The sequence below is a fragment of the Mesocricetus auratus genome, unplaced genomic scaffold (genome assembly GCF_017639785.1).
Source record: "Mesocricetus auratus isolate SY011 unplaced genomic scaffold, BCM_Maur_2.0 Super-Scaffold_100009, whole genome shotgun sequence".
NCBI classification, from domain to species: domain Eukaryota; kingdom Metazoa; phylum Chordata; class Mammalia; order Rodentia; family Cricetidae; genus Mesocricetus; species Mesocricetus auratus.
In genome coordinates this window covers 19,752,677-19,766,741 of record NW_024429193.1, presented here as the reverse complement: position 1 = coordinate 19,766,741, position 14,065 = coordinate 19,752,677, and the positions used below count along the sequence as shown (strand labels likewise).

Sequence of the window (14,065 nt, the reverse complement as noted above, 5' to 3'; positions counted from 1 at the left end):
GGTATGAGTAGGCTAGGCCGCTTTTGATCAGCAAGGACCTGGTTAGGGCCTATGGCCTGTGAATTGACAGGAGCCACTTTACATCTGATTTTGAAGATTACCCCCCTGTCTGGCCCGTCTAGATACCAGCGCAAACCCCAGGTATACCCAGTCTGCCAGTCCGAGGCTTGCTTCCCCTGCACAGTGAAGGAGATGGCAAGGGGCATACCTATCATTCCAGATTTTTCTTTTTCCCAGCCTCTGCGTACTTGTATTTTATCCCAGGATGAGGATGGCCTCCAATATGCATCCCCTGTGGTCTCGCACCCCCAAGATGCACAGAAAAAGTAGTCGTATCCCCCACATTTCTGGGCCTGTTGCCAGGCACGCCCATCTCGGGGACAGACATAGAAGTCCTTTGAACTTAGCTGCTCTCTGGCTCGTTGATCAACACACCCGGGGGTGGTTTCTCTGGAGTCCATTGAGTGCACGTCGACGTCTGTAAAAGTGGGAACCACTGGCGCATGCCTTCGGGTGGCAATGGGGAATGTCCCAAGTGTCCAATCCTGCTACTAAATCACAAAATTCAGGCCACAGAGTGGGCCACCATGTCCCAAGTGCATGTGGTTCCGTGACGGCATAAATGACCTCCCCCCGTTTGGGAGAGAACCTCCCAGGTTAATTTATAAACGGTATGGGGATTGGAGGCCAAACCAGTGTCTGATTTTATGAGGAGGGCTATTAGCAGGAGGGAGAGGAACGGGTAAGTCTTATCTTTAGAGGATTTTGAGTGCGCTGAGCCTTCCATCCTGGGTCCGGATCCTCAGGGGGAGGCAGCTTTTACATGCGAGGCGTGTATCCAAGCAGCAATCCCGTCCACCTTGAGAGCAGTAGGGGTGGTCAACAGGACCGTGTATGGTCCCTTCCAGCGGGGTTCAAGGTTCTTAGCCTGGTGGCGTCGGACCCAAACGCTGTCTCCCACGTGATAGGAGTGGGGGACGATAGGGTGTCTCCTCTGGTCTTGGTAGGCTTGGGCCAGGGGCTTCCAGACTTCCTGCTGGACCAGCTGGAGTGCCTGCAGGTGAGCTTGAAGAGAGGGGGAATTGGCATGGTCAGAAATATCTTGGTCAAAGAACTGAACAAAGGGAATGGTGGTTCCATATAAAATTTCAAAAGGGGTGAGGCCATGGGGGCCCGGTGTATTCCGGGCACGATAGAGGGCAAGGGGGAGCAAGAGGACCCAGTCTTTAGTGCCAGCTGCAAGCGATAATTTAGTTAGAGTCTCCTTAATGGTTCTATTCATTCGCTCTACCTGTCCTGAGCTTTGGGGTCGGTAAGCACAATGTAATTTCCAGTCAATCCCCAACAAGGTGGTCACAGACTGACTTACCTGAGAAACAAAGGCAGGCCCGTTGTCTGTCCCCAATACCTGTGGCATTCCGTAACGGGGGAAGATTTCTTCAAGAAGTTTCTTGGTGACCACCTTTGCCGTCTCATGCTTGGTAGGGTAAGCTTCAGTCCATCCCGAAAAGGTGTCAACAAAAACCAGGAGGTACTTGTATCCATATTTTCCTGGTTTGATTTCTGTGAAATCTATTTCCCAATGCACCCCACGCCGGTGCCCCCGAGCTCGAGTCCCCATGGGTAGCTTTAGCCTGGTCGCATTTACGCGGGCGCAGGCATCACATCGCTCAGTTATTTGTTTTAGTAATTCTTCTATTCCCAACAGATGGCGGGTATTTTCTTCCCGGGCTAATAGTTCTCGCATTTTCCTGGGGCTCAAATGAGTGAGTTTGTGTAGGCTGTTAGTCAGATATCTAGTCATTAGGTGGGGAAGGACAGTTTTTCCTTGATAGGTCCAGAGACCATCATGTACTCGGGTCGCCCCCAGTCTTTTTATGGCCTTGATGTCTTCTATCTCATAGTCCCATGACGGAGAAGCCCCCTTAAAGGCCTCATTTATTTCTAGGACCACCGCTGCTTGAAGGGGATGACTGCTATTTTCTGCAGCCAGGGCAGCCTCCCGGGCAGCAAGGTCTGCTCTCCGGTTTCCCCGGGCGACTGGATCATCCCCCTTTTGATGCCCGGGGCAATGTATTATGCTGAGAGCGGCTGGTAGGTGCAGGGCCCCTAAGAGAGCCAGGATTTCCTTTTTGTTTTTTTAATGTCTCTGCCCTCGGAGGTTAGTAGCCCCCTTCGTCTATAGATTTCACCATGGATGTGGGCCGTGGCAAAGGCGTAGCGGCTGTCTGTGTAGACAGTGAGTCTCTTACCTTCTGCCAGCCTCAGGGCCTGGGTCAGAGCGATCAGCTCTGCTCGTTGGGCCGATGTTCCCGGCGGCAGGGCCTCGGCCCAGATTGTTTCCGACTCAGTCGTCACCGCAGCGCCGGCTTTCCGCTCCCCTTGATGTACAAAGCTGCTTCCGTCCGTGAACCAGACATGGTCGGGGTTGGGAAGGGGTTGATCCGTGAGGTCAGTTCTCGTCCCATGGACCTCGGCCAGGACCTGCAAGCAGTCATGAGTCTCTGCTTCCCCAGGAAGGGGAAGTAGCGAGGCGGGGTTTAGGGTCACTGGAGCCCCGAAGTGAATTCGGTCCTTGTCCAGCAACAGAGTCTGGTAATGGGTCATCCTGGCATTGGTGAGCCAGCGGCCCGGTGGCTGCCTGATGACCGCCTCCATAGCATGGGGGGCATAGATAGTCAAAGGCTGCCCCAAAGTCAATTTGTGAGAGTCCTTTATGAGAACTGTGGTGGCGGCGATCATGCGGAGACATGGGGGCCATCCTGACGCTACGGGGTCTAATTTCTTAGATAGGTAGGTGACCGGTCGTCTCCAGGGTCCAAGTTTTTGGGTTAGGACCCCTTTCGCATAACCCTCTTGCTCAGCCACGAATAGGTCAAAGGGTTTAGTCAGATCAGGTAACCCCAGAGCTGGGGAGCTGAGCAGAGCCTTCTTGATGTCCATGAAGGCTTTCTCCTGGCTCTCCCCCCAGTCAAAGGCAGCCCCCGTCTTGGTGAGGGGGTACAGGGGTGCTGCCATTTCCGCGAACCCGGGGATCCATAGCCTACAGAAACCTGCCGTTCCCAAGAATTCCCGCAGTTTTCGGGGGGTCTTGGGAGGAGGGATGTCAAGGATGGCCTGTTTGCGGGCTTCTGTTAGCCAACGTTTTCCATCCTGGATTCTGTACCCCAAGTAGGTGACCTGGGTCCGGCAGATTTGGGCCTTCTTGGCAGAGGCCCTATACCCCAAGTCTCCTAAAGTCTTTAAGAGAGCTTCTGTCCCCCTAAGGCATTCCTCCTCTGTTTTGGTGGCTATCAGGATGTCATCCACATATTGTAAGAGGATGACCTCAGGGTGGTGGACTCTAAATCCGGCCAAGTCCTGATGTAAGGCCTTATCAAAGAGGGTGGGGCTATTTTTGAACCCTTGGGGCAACCTAATCCATGTAAGTTGTCCCGAGATTCCCAGGTCTGCATCCTGCCATTCAAAGGCAAACAGTGGCTGACTGTCTTTGTGTAATCGTAGGCAAAAGAAGGCATCCTTTAAATCCAGGACTGAGTACCAAACATAGTCAGGTGGCAGTCCACTCAGGAGGTTATAGGGATTGGGGACCGTGGGATGTATGTCCTCAACCCGCTTATTGACTTCCCGGAGGTCCTGGACCGGCCTATAGTCATTGGTTCCGGGCTTCTTGACTGGCAACAGGGGAGTGTTCCAGGGGGACCGGCAGGGGGTTAGAATGCCCTGCTCCAGTAGCCTCCTAATGTGAGGTTTGATCCCATCGCGGGCCTCCCGGGACATGGGATATTGTTTAATTGAGGCCGGGAGAGCAGATGCCTTTAAATGGACTATGATGGGAGCCTGTTGGAAGGCTAGTCCCATTCCTCCAGTCTCTGCCCAGGACTGGGGAAAGTCGGTCAGCCAGCGGTCTTTGACCTTAAAAGAGTCATCCTTGGGCTCATGTATTCTATATTCTTCTTCTAAGGCTATGGTCAGCACCGTGAGTGGGGCCCCTTTTGGCCCCGGGACTCTTATGTTGGCTTTCTCAAAATGTACTTGAGCCTTTAACTTCGTTAGGAGGTCTCGACCCAGGAGGGGGTATGGACAGTCAGGAACATGTAAAAAGGAGTGCATCACCTTACCGGTCGCTAGGTGGAGCTGGCGGTCCGTGGTCCATCGATACTGCTTCCCGCCGATAGCCCCTTGTACCCAGGCAGTTCGGCGGCTCAGGGGGCCGGGTGACCGATTTAGAACAGAGTGTTGGGCCCCTGTGTCGACCAGGAAGGTGACTGGACGCCCCCCTACTGGTATGGTTATCCGGGGCTCAGTGGGGGGGTCCTGGCCCTGACCTCCCTAATCTTCAAGGCTCAGGAGGTCGGAGGTCTGAGAAAGGGGTTTGGGTCTTTGAAATGTCCTTCTTTGTTTCTTGGGGCACTCCCTGGCCCAATGTCCTTTTTCCTTGCAGTATGCACATTGGTCTCTTTCTAGGCGAGGCCCCCTTGGTCCCTCTCTCTGCCTATCCTGTCTCTGCTCTGCGACTACTGTGGCCAACAGTTTAGTCATTTCTCTGCTACGCTTCTTGTCCCTCGCTATCTCCCTCTCTTCAATTTCCTGTCTCTGACGTTCTGCCCTTTCTTGATCTTCTTTTCTCCATCTCTCTTCCCTCTCTTCCTGGGTTTCTCTCTTGTTAAAGATGCGCTCCGCCTCTCTTAATACATCTGGTAGAGTATAACCCTGTAAATTTTCTAGCCGCTGTAATTTGTTTCTGATGTCGGCGGCTGACTGCCAGATGAAGGACACGGTCAGGCTAGTAGCTTGCCCGGGGTCCTCAGGGTCATATGGGGTATACATTCTGTAAGCTTCCTTAAGTCTTTCTAAAAATGCGGCTGGCGATTCCTCTGCCTTCTGAACTATCTGTCTTACCTGGGCCAAATTTGTAGGATGCCTACCTGCCCCTCGGAGACCCGCTACAAGCAACTGGCGATAAAGACGTAGATGGGTCCTACCTGCCTCAGTGGTGAAGTCCCAGTCTGGGCGGTCAAGGGGGAAAAGCAGCATCAATTTCATTTGGAAGCTGCGTAGGTCGTCCATTTGCCCCAGGAACATTCTTCCGGGCTTCAAGAAGGACCCGCTGGTTTTCCTCCGAAGTTAGGAGGACCTGCAAAAGCTGTTGGCAATCGTCCCAGGTGGGCTGATGGGTAGTGAGAACCGACTCTAATAGATCAGTCAGTCTCACGGGGTCTGCTGAAAAGGAAGGGTTATTATTTTTCCAGTTATAAAGATCTGAGGCAGAGAACGGCCAGTATTGCAACTGGCCATCGTGGCCCGTCCGGAGGGGCAGGGCGGTTGAATCCGGAGCGGGCTGAGGCTGCGGCATCGCCCGGAAGGGCCGGAGCAGCTGCCGGGGAGCGGGGCGAGGGGCGCTGCGGCCGCTCTCTGTCCGTACCCGGTCCACCGCGCGTGCCGCAGGGAGGCAGACGAAGCTCTCGTCACACCGCCGCCTGTCGCGCCGTCACACGCAGGGCGCCCTTCGCGCAGCGGCCGGGACGCTGAACGCGAACCGGGATGAGCCGCAGCCCGAGCGGTGCCTGCAGCTGCGGCAGTGGCGGGGCCGAGGGGCCCAGGATCCATGACTTTCTCTTTCACCTGGAAGATAATTTGAGGGTTAAAGGTGCCGTCTCGTGGCCAGCCAACATTAAAAGTTGGCCATTCAGAAGAGCAAAAGGTGATCCATTTCTTCTTGCACACATCGACAGACTGGTTATGAGCGTACTCCTGAACCTGTTGCCAATGTGAAAGGGTCAGACTGAGCGGAGTGGTAACTGTCTGGCCCATCTCCTCGAGAGCGATGACTAACGACACTAAGACGGACGAACAGATAAGAAACAAAAACAAACAGATTTTCGCTGCGCGGCTTTGACGTAAAGTCAAAAGCAAAAATTCAGATGGGCTTGGGGACGGGCGCCACGTGCTCCCGTCCTCGTCCCCTACCAGGATGGAAAATCCCTCTGTCAGCGGGACTTTCCCAAACAGACAGGGCAGATTCCTAGACATCTGCCCCTAACCCAGATGAGTCCTTAAGGACTCCAGACGCTACCAGGACGTCTCCTGGAGCTGCCGTCGGGAGTATGAACTCGTCAGTTCCTCCTCGGTGCCGCCAGATACAGATGCATACAGCTGTATACTACAGACGCAGGCGCGAGAAAATAACAGGCAAAGACAGACAGCAGACAACAGAAATTGAGTCCGGACAATTCTTACCTCCCAGAAGTGGGTCGGTGGTCCCTGGGCGGGGGTCTCAAACTTTCCCGGCCAACGCACCAAATGAAAGACCCCAGCAGGGATACTTTCACGGAAGGGAGACCCGAACCCAAGGAACAGCGAGACCACGAGCTTGGATGCAACAGCAAGAGGCTTTATTGGTAACACACGGGTACCCGGGCGTCTCAGTCTCGGGGAACTGAGCGCGCCGAGCTGGGGCTCAGGGGTTCTTTTATAGCAAAAAGCACAGTACAGAAGCGAGAAGCCTAGTAACAGGACCCTGATTGGGCAATTTAAATGAGGCTAGGGCTCAGAGCGTGGGCAATTGAGGTTTTTCTTGGAACTCAAGTCTTGGCCTTGGCCCTATCTGAGGAACAATTAGTCTCTGTGTTTGCTCAATCCTGCTGAGCTGGCCGTCTGGTCGCCCGCAGACATCTCTGTGTTTGTTTAACCTTGCTGAGCTGGCCATCCGGCCACCTGCAGATACGCGACAGCCTGTGTCCTTGAGCTGAGCTCCCTTCTGATAGGCAATGACTATGCAGCTGTGGGGGAACGGAATTCTCCATAAGCCTCAGCTGCCTGTTTAAACTGGGCCAGAGTCTTTCACAATGTGCTTAAATAATAAGTCACCTAGAATACTTGATACTCTGTTTTATGTAGTTAAACTATATGTTATAGAGATTTTATTCAATATATATAGTAATGGTTTTTAGCAATTCAATCTTATTTAAACTATTTTATGGTCTGGAGAGATGGCTCAGTGGTTAAGAGTGTTGTGCCCAAATTCTGAACCCCAAAATCACCAAGAGGCCCATTTCCATGCAAAAGCAAAGAGTCTTTTATTGTAGATGTTTAACGAGCTAACCCCATTAGCTCTGGCCCTTCACCCAGCCACCATGGCGGATGGCTGGAGAAAGACTCGAAGCACCTCGAGGCAGGATCTTAAAGGGCAGTATAAGGGGAGTGTCTAGGGATATGAAACAGTCTCAGGATTGGTGTGCTTTTAAGTTTGGATGACCTGCCCTGTGTTGATTGGTCAACTGGTTGTTATAGCCCATAGGCCCTCCCAGGACGGTTGCTATGCTCTGTATGTCACTGTTGTGCACTGTCTGTAAAGCACACTCAGAGCCGCAAAGCACAGCCCTGCCAGCTAACTTCTGATTGGTTCCTTGCTACCAGGACAGGTACCCCAGCTCAGAGGTGCACCAATCCTGAGACTTTTACTACATGGCTCCTCAGGTACCCCCTTTGCTCTACCCTGCCCCACTGCAGCTTGAGGTCTCTTCTGCTCCCACTGATGCATCGGACAGATAAGAGACCCGAGTTTGAACTCCTAATTAAAGACTCTTTGCTTCTGCATTAGATCTGGTCTCTTGGTGATCTTTGGGGGTCTGGATTCTGGGCACAACACTATGTGGGAACTAGGAACTGAACCCAGGGTCCTAGAGCAGCAACAGCATTTAACCACTGAGCCATCTCTTCAGGCCTTTAGTTGATTTCATAAAGAGAACTCTTGGAAGGGAATCCACTGTCCTTACTTGCATTATGTTTTCTTGTGTGGTGCTGATGAAACCAGTTCTTTAACTTTTGTAGCTCATCTTAGGCTTGACATCTATTCTTATCAATGTTAATGAAAAATGTTGGTTGACTTTTACCTGACATAAATAATTATTTGGCACTAAAAGAATAATCCTATCGCTGGGCGTTGGTGGCACATGCCTTTAGTCCCAGCACTCGGGAGGCAGAGGCAGGTGGATCTCTGTGAGTTCGAGGCCAGCCTGGTCTAAGAGAGAGTTCCAGGACAGCCTCCAAAACAATATAGAGAAACCCTGTCTCGAAAAACAAACAAACAAACAAACAAAAAATAATCCTGTATTCATCTACTAGAAATATGATGAACTAGGAGAGTGTTTGCTTTTATCCACTTGTTATTCTTAAAAAACTTGACATGAATATGTTTTTAAATATCATGTTAATTAATTGCCTGAGGTCTGTTAATGCTATTTGTATTTTCCTAGTCTGTTTAAAATATTTAAAATATTTTTTTTCTGTTTTAACTGCACTTCATTGTTCTGGAGGCATTAAATTGTCAGTGTAGTACTGTTATGCCAAGTTTGTGAGACCCCCAAAAGAGACCACCAAGGAGCTGGCTCTGATGCAAACACATAAGGTTAATGTTCCAAGCCTCGGCAGGGACCCTGTCCAGGAAACTGGCACAGCAGCTGCAGGAAAAGGGTGTTTGACCTCAATTGTAAGGGTTTTTTAAAGGAAAAAACTTCAAGCAAGGTGGTACATGCCTTGGTTGTTCAGGATTGGGTAAGAGTAGGTGATCTTTGGATTCATTGACTGGGGTCTAGGGGAATTTCAAAATTGTTACTAACAGTTGCCCACAAGGACAGTTGTGGCAAGAAGATATTATTTATCAAAAGTAGTCATTGCCTGACCACCCAGATGGGGTCACTCTGTCTGTGTAGGGGCTCCTTGGAACTGTTTGTGGTTCCTGGCTGGACCTGAATCAGCCTTGTGCATGTAGGGAATTTTCTCAGGGTGGCTTTCTCTGAGGATGGAGTTAGCTCCATCCTCTCCAGTTTACCTTGCTCTTAGAGTACCAAGAGCAAAGTGCTTGCATTGGTTCAGTGTAGACTAATATTAGAGGCATTTCTAGGAGAAATCTGGTTGACATGGGAGACGGATGGGCAGAGTCCAGCTTAAGTGCCCTGATTTCTTTGACAGAATATTCTTCCTGTGTAATTAGACCTCAGTCAAATATAACAATGTTTATCAATTTGCCTCATGCGCTTTTTCTTATTCTTTCTTTGTTTTAGGATTATCCTAAATCAACTTTGAAATACAAAGGTGTACATTTTGGCAATGCTACAGGAAGACAAGAATTGCTCAAACATTCAGGTCCTGGTCCTGGACAGTATGACATCATCCAGTAAGTAAAAACAAACAGCAATTGGACATGGTGGTACACACCTGTGATTCTAGCACAAGGTAGGATGATTGCTGCAAGTTCAATACCAGCCTGGGCTACATAGTGATTCTCAGTTCTTCAAGGATTACATAGTGAATGAAACCTTGGTGAGAGAGTGAGGATGGAAAAGACTTCTTAAGAATCATGAATATAGTTGCAGACTATAAAGTATTGTACTAGTTCAGACTAGGCTATTCTGTTAAGAAAGGAAAGGTAGTATGAAAAACTCTAAGGAGTATTACATTTTTGCAATAATCCTTAAGAAAATCATTGCCTTCTCATGAGCTAGACTCTGTCTCTCTCTATATTATCTACATCTATATCACTTCATTTAGTCTTCATGAGTCTCCTTGTAGTTAGTATTATTTACCCATTTTATTATGAAAAATTCAAGCATCAGAGAAGATAAGTAACATGTTTTATCTTATGTGACTATAAAATGCCAGAACTAAACTTTACCTGAGACCTGTTTGAGTACTTATCTCATGCACCTAATCATTAAGATGTACTGTGCTTAATTTAAAATCAACAAAAAGATCCTAGAATATCTTAAAGAAGGTGGATCAGAGTTCATCCTTTGGCTTGCCTCTGTTCTTCTGACTAGATAACTGTTTGAAAAGAATTCTGATTTAGTGAGGTTCATGGCCATGACATTCTTAGATATAAGAATGAGTGGCAGTGGTTGGTTTGAAAAGGAACTGGCACATAATTACCTGCAGGAAGTAGCTTTATGAGGAGAAAGGGTCATGGACCATTATCAGGCCTTGAGATGAGAAAGCATTTGGAAGGAAATAGTAATTATGTTAAAACAGGGCTTTAAAGACAAAGAGATGCTTCTCTTTAAAACCTGGATGAGCTTCATTGAAAGGGATAGCTTAAAGTATGAGTAAAAGAGAAAGCTGCCATGGATAAGATGACATGGAATAGCCAGAATAGCCTTCTGAGAAACTCCCAGAACAAAGAAAATACCTGACTTTTAAAGTCTTCCACATCTTATGATTTAGCTCAACATCATATATGACAAAGAACATAGAAGAGTTAGGAACACAAGTTAGGGCTGTGGTTAGGCCACAGCACAATAAGGCTACTTAACTTTGACCCAGGGAAGAGCTGGGGTTATTTGATACTGCTCCATATGGTTAGCTTTAGCTGTGTTTTTTCTCTTAAAAATTTGTGTGTGTGTGTGAGCCTCCCCTCTTCCCATGTACATCAGAGAAGAACTTTCCAGTGTCGGTTCTCTCCTTCCACTATTGGTTCTTGTGGCAAGTACTTTTGCCAATGCTGAGCTATGGTTTGCTCTTCTTAGTTTACTGGATACCAGCTTCTCTGCTGGTTCATTTCTCACAGCATGAGTTTTCTCTTGGAAAGTTTCTTTTATATTTATTTACTCTGTATCTAGACCCAGACATACCTGCATACTAGTAGTGGGCATAGCTGGAGGCTTGGACTCCTGGTTATAGCTCATTCACTGAACAAATATTGAATCCTTGAATTTAGTAATACAATAAGAATAAAGCTTGATATTTCTTTTGAGAAATTTATACCCAGGCCATTATTTTTATTGTTTTACTCTCCTAATCTGAAAGGTATACCTTTGAATTTTATTCTTTCAGTAATTATGCTAGAAATGTAACATGCACACTTACTTATATATTTGTGGTAATATGAAAGAAAATAACCCCCAAACGAATTGGCACTATTAGGAGGTGTATGCTTGTTGGAGTAGGTGTGTCCTTGTTGGAGGAAGTGTGTCACTGTGGAGGTGGGCTTTGAGGTCTCATATATGCTCAAGCCATTCACTGTGAGCCAGACAATTTCCTGTGGCCTGTGAGTCAAGATGTAGAACCCTTAGCTCCTTTTCTAGCAGCATGTCTGCCTGCCTGCTGCCTTGTTCCCACCGTGATGACAGTGTACTAAACATCTGGACTACAAGCAAGCCATTCCAATTAAATGTTTTTAAATAAGAGTTGCCACAGTCATCCTGCCTCTTCACATCAATACAAACCCTAACAGAGATAGAAGTTGACACTTGGAGTGGGATATTGCTGTGATAGGCCAGACTACTTTTTTTTTTTTGTAATATGGATGGACTTTAGGAGTTTGGGTTAGAAAGGCAGTGGAATGCTTTAAGTGATGCTTGATGGGCCATACTAGTAGCTTGGAAGACAGTGAGGGATGATTTGAACAGTGGCGGGGGTCTGGCTGAAGAAGTTTCAGAGAACAACTTTAGTATGTTGCCTAGAATGTGGCTGCTTTTTGTCCTTGTCCAAAAAGTTTTCCTGAAGCTGAAGTGAAGAGTTTTGGATTAATTTGATTGGCAGAGGAGATCCCAACAGTCCAGTATAGACTCTATTGTGTCATTGCTAGTGTTAACTCCAATGAAGATGTATGGTGAAAAGGAGCAAGCTGAGCGAGGAAATCTATTTGAGGAGACAAGGAGCACCAGGAACTGGAATGGAGCTAAGTCCTATGTTCAGAGAAATAACAAATTAAAGAAATGGAATAAAGGGAGTGGCGATATGATATGGTTACAAGGCTTTGAGTGCCAAAGAGTGGAATATTGTGGTTTGAAAAAAATGGCCCTCAAAGGGAATGTAACAACTGTGAGGTGTGTCCTTGTTGGAGTAGGTGTGGTTTTGTTGGAAGTGTGTCACTGTGGAGGAGGGCTTTGAGGTCTCATATGTGCTCAAGCCATGACCAGTGAGACAGACAATCCTGTTGCCTGCAAGGTGTAGACATGTCCAGCACTGTGTCTGCCTGCATGCTATCAGACCTCCAGGTCCCATGCTTCCCACCATGATGATAATGACTGAACCTCTGAAACCATACGCTTCAACCTCAATTAAATGTTTTCCTCTATGAGACTTGCCTTGACCATGGTGTGTCTTCACAGCAATAGAAACCCTGAGTAAAACATAGTCTATATTTACTATTCTTCCTAACAGGTTAACTACTACAATTATTCAAACTCTGATCTTTTCCCTTCGTGACATATTCGTGTCACTTAGCATTTAAAAAGTAAATATTTATGTTCATTTGTCATGAAAAATTATTGACTAATTCTGTTATTTGACAATTTAAAACATGTGTACAATGTATTTTGACTACCTCTCACTACCTCTTCTTATTTCTGTTTTTCTGTTGCCTATATTAGTTTAATTTTTATGTAGTTAGTCTAGTTTTTTAAACTGTTGAATTTTGAATGTCTTTGGAATTCTCTTCAATAAATAAGAATTATGGTTTACTTAAATATAATCTTAAGTGATTAATACCAAAAGTTATAGTGGGTTTATAATGGACCATAGATGGCACTAAATCCTATACAGATATTTTCTATTCTTTTCATTGTGTCATAAAGAATGAGTTGTTAATATGTCTAATTATAGATGAGTCTGAAGCAAAGAGAAAAGTAGCTTGTATTAGATCATAGAGCTAATAGGTGAGATTCCTGTCAGGCTGTCTGACTTTAGGACTTGAGATTGTTAATCATTGCTTCATTTTCTTTAAATTGTCTAACGCAGTGAAAATACATTTATTCTTTCTTCTCAGAGATTTGTATGCCTTTTTGCTTACTGCTTTATGATATAAATAGAGAGGACCATTTTTTTCTTATTTAACCAGAAATTAAAATACCAAGGGATTTTAGATTTTTAAAAACATTTTTTTTGTGGTAAGTAGAATATCAGGAAACTTTGTTTGGTTACCTTTGATGATGTCAGTTCATGCTGTAATCCTCATGCCACATTTTCCTTATGGAATAATTATTGGAATAATTTTATAACAGTGCTTAGAATTTTAATTTCCTTCCTTTTCATGTGTGTCTGTGTAATGTGCATGTACGCTCACACCCATGCGGAGATGTTTTCAGGGATTCTATTCCTCTACTGAGTGGGTTCCAGGGATTAAACTCATCTTATCAGGCTGGACAGCAAGTGCCTTTCTCCATTCTTGTAGCTCTAGTGCTACAGATTAAAAAAACAAAAAACAAAAGCAACTACATGAAAATGCATTTTCATTAGAATCTGAATGTATTGGCCCAACCTAGTAATCTTATCAAAGTCATCTAAAGCAGAAGCTGTTGCTGCAAAAATTATCTTTGCTAATGCAAATATTTGATTTTAAAATTGAAAACTCTTAATTTCTATCTGAATTTTCCAAAGGAAAAGGACATTGCATTATGAAAATATTAACATCAAGAAAGATAAACAGCAAGATTATTGTACATTTGTCCCTCGGCTGTATGAAGAAATAGCATTGAAGGAGGAAAAAAAGGTAAGTTAAAAGGGGTACTTCATCTGTGTCCTCTGCCTCTAGTAGTACTGAGTCCTTGTCACAGGACTGGAGCTCTTTCAGGTCGACTGTGCCTGACACATGTATCACTCAGTGAGTGCTATAGAAGAGGCTTAGTACATGCCATGTGGTCACTGTCTGCTTGGACACTTTGTCATCAAGAACGCACTATGCCTGTTTTCTTATTTCAGCAGTAGACAATTCTTTTTCTGTAGATGTCTTTAGGGTGACCTAAGTTTTCCCTTAATATCATTCCCTCCATTTTGCCTCCCTTACTGTGATTTCTTTTCCAAACCCTTTCTTTAGGAAGTTTAAGTGCTTTGGTATCTTTGACTGTTATGCAATGTCAGATTTACTTACCTTCTTTTGACATCTTATGGGAGTTTCTTCCCTCCCCTCCCCGAGATGGTTTCTATGTGTAGCTTTGGAGACCAGGCTGGTCTCCAACTCACAGAGATCCACCTGCCTCTGTCTCTTAAGTGCTGGGATCAAAGGTGTATGCTACCACTGCCAGGCTTATAGGGGCTTCTTAATTTGTGAATCTTGTCTTTTCTCCTT

The 14,065-nt window shown here is 46.4% G+C and overlaps 1 protein-coding gene across 2 annotated transcripts in view; it reads left to right on the top strand.

The window, feature by feature from the left end:
• Positions 1-14,065, top strand: part of Stpg2 (sperm tail PG-rich repeat containing 2) — a 456,622-nt gene that overhangs the window by 32,183 nt on the left and 410,374 nt on the right. For both annotated transcript variants that reach the window (XM_040751713.1, XM_040751712.1), the window contains exons 5-6: positions 9,066-9,178; positions 13,378-13,489. In XM_040751713.1, the coding sequence (XP_040607647.1) occupies positions 9,066-9,178; positions 13,378-13,489 (225 nt within the window). The remainder of the gene's footprint in view (positions 1-9,065; positions 9,179-13,377; positions 13,490-14,065) is intronic.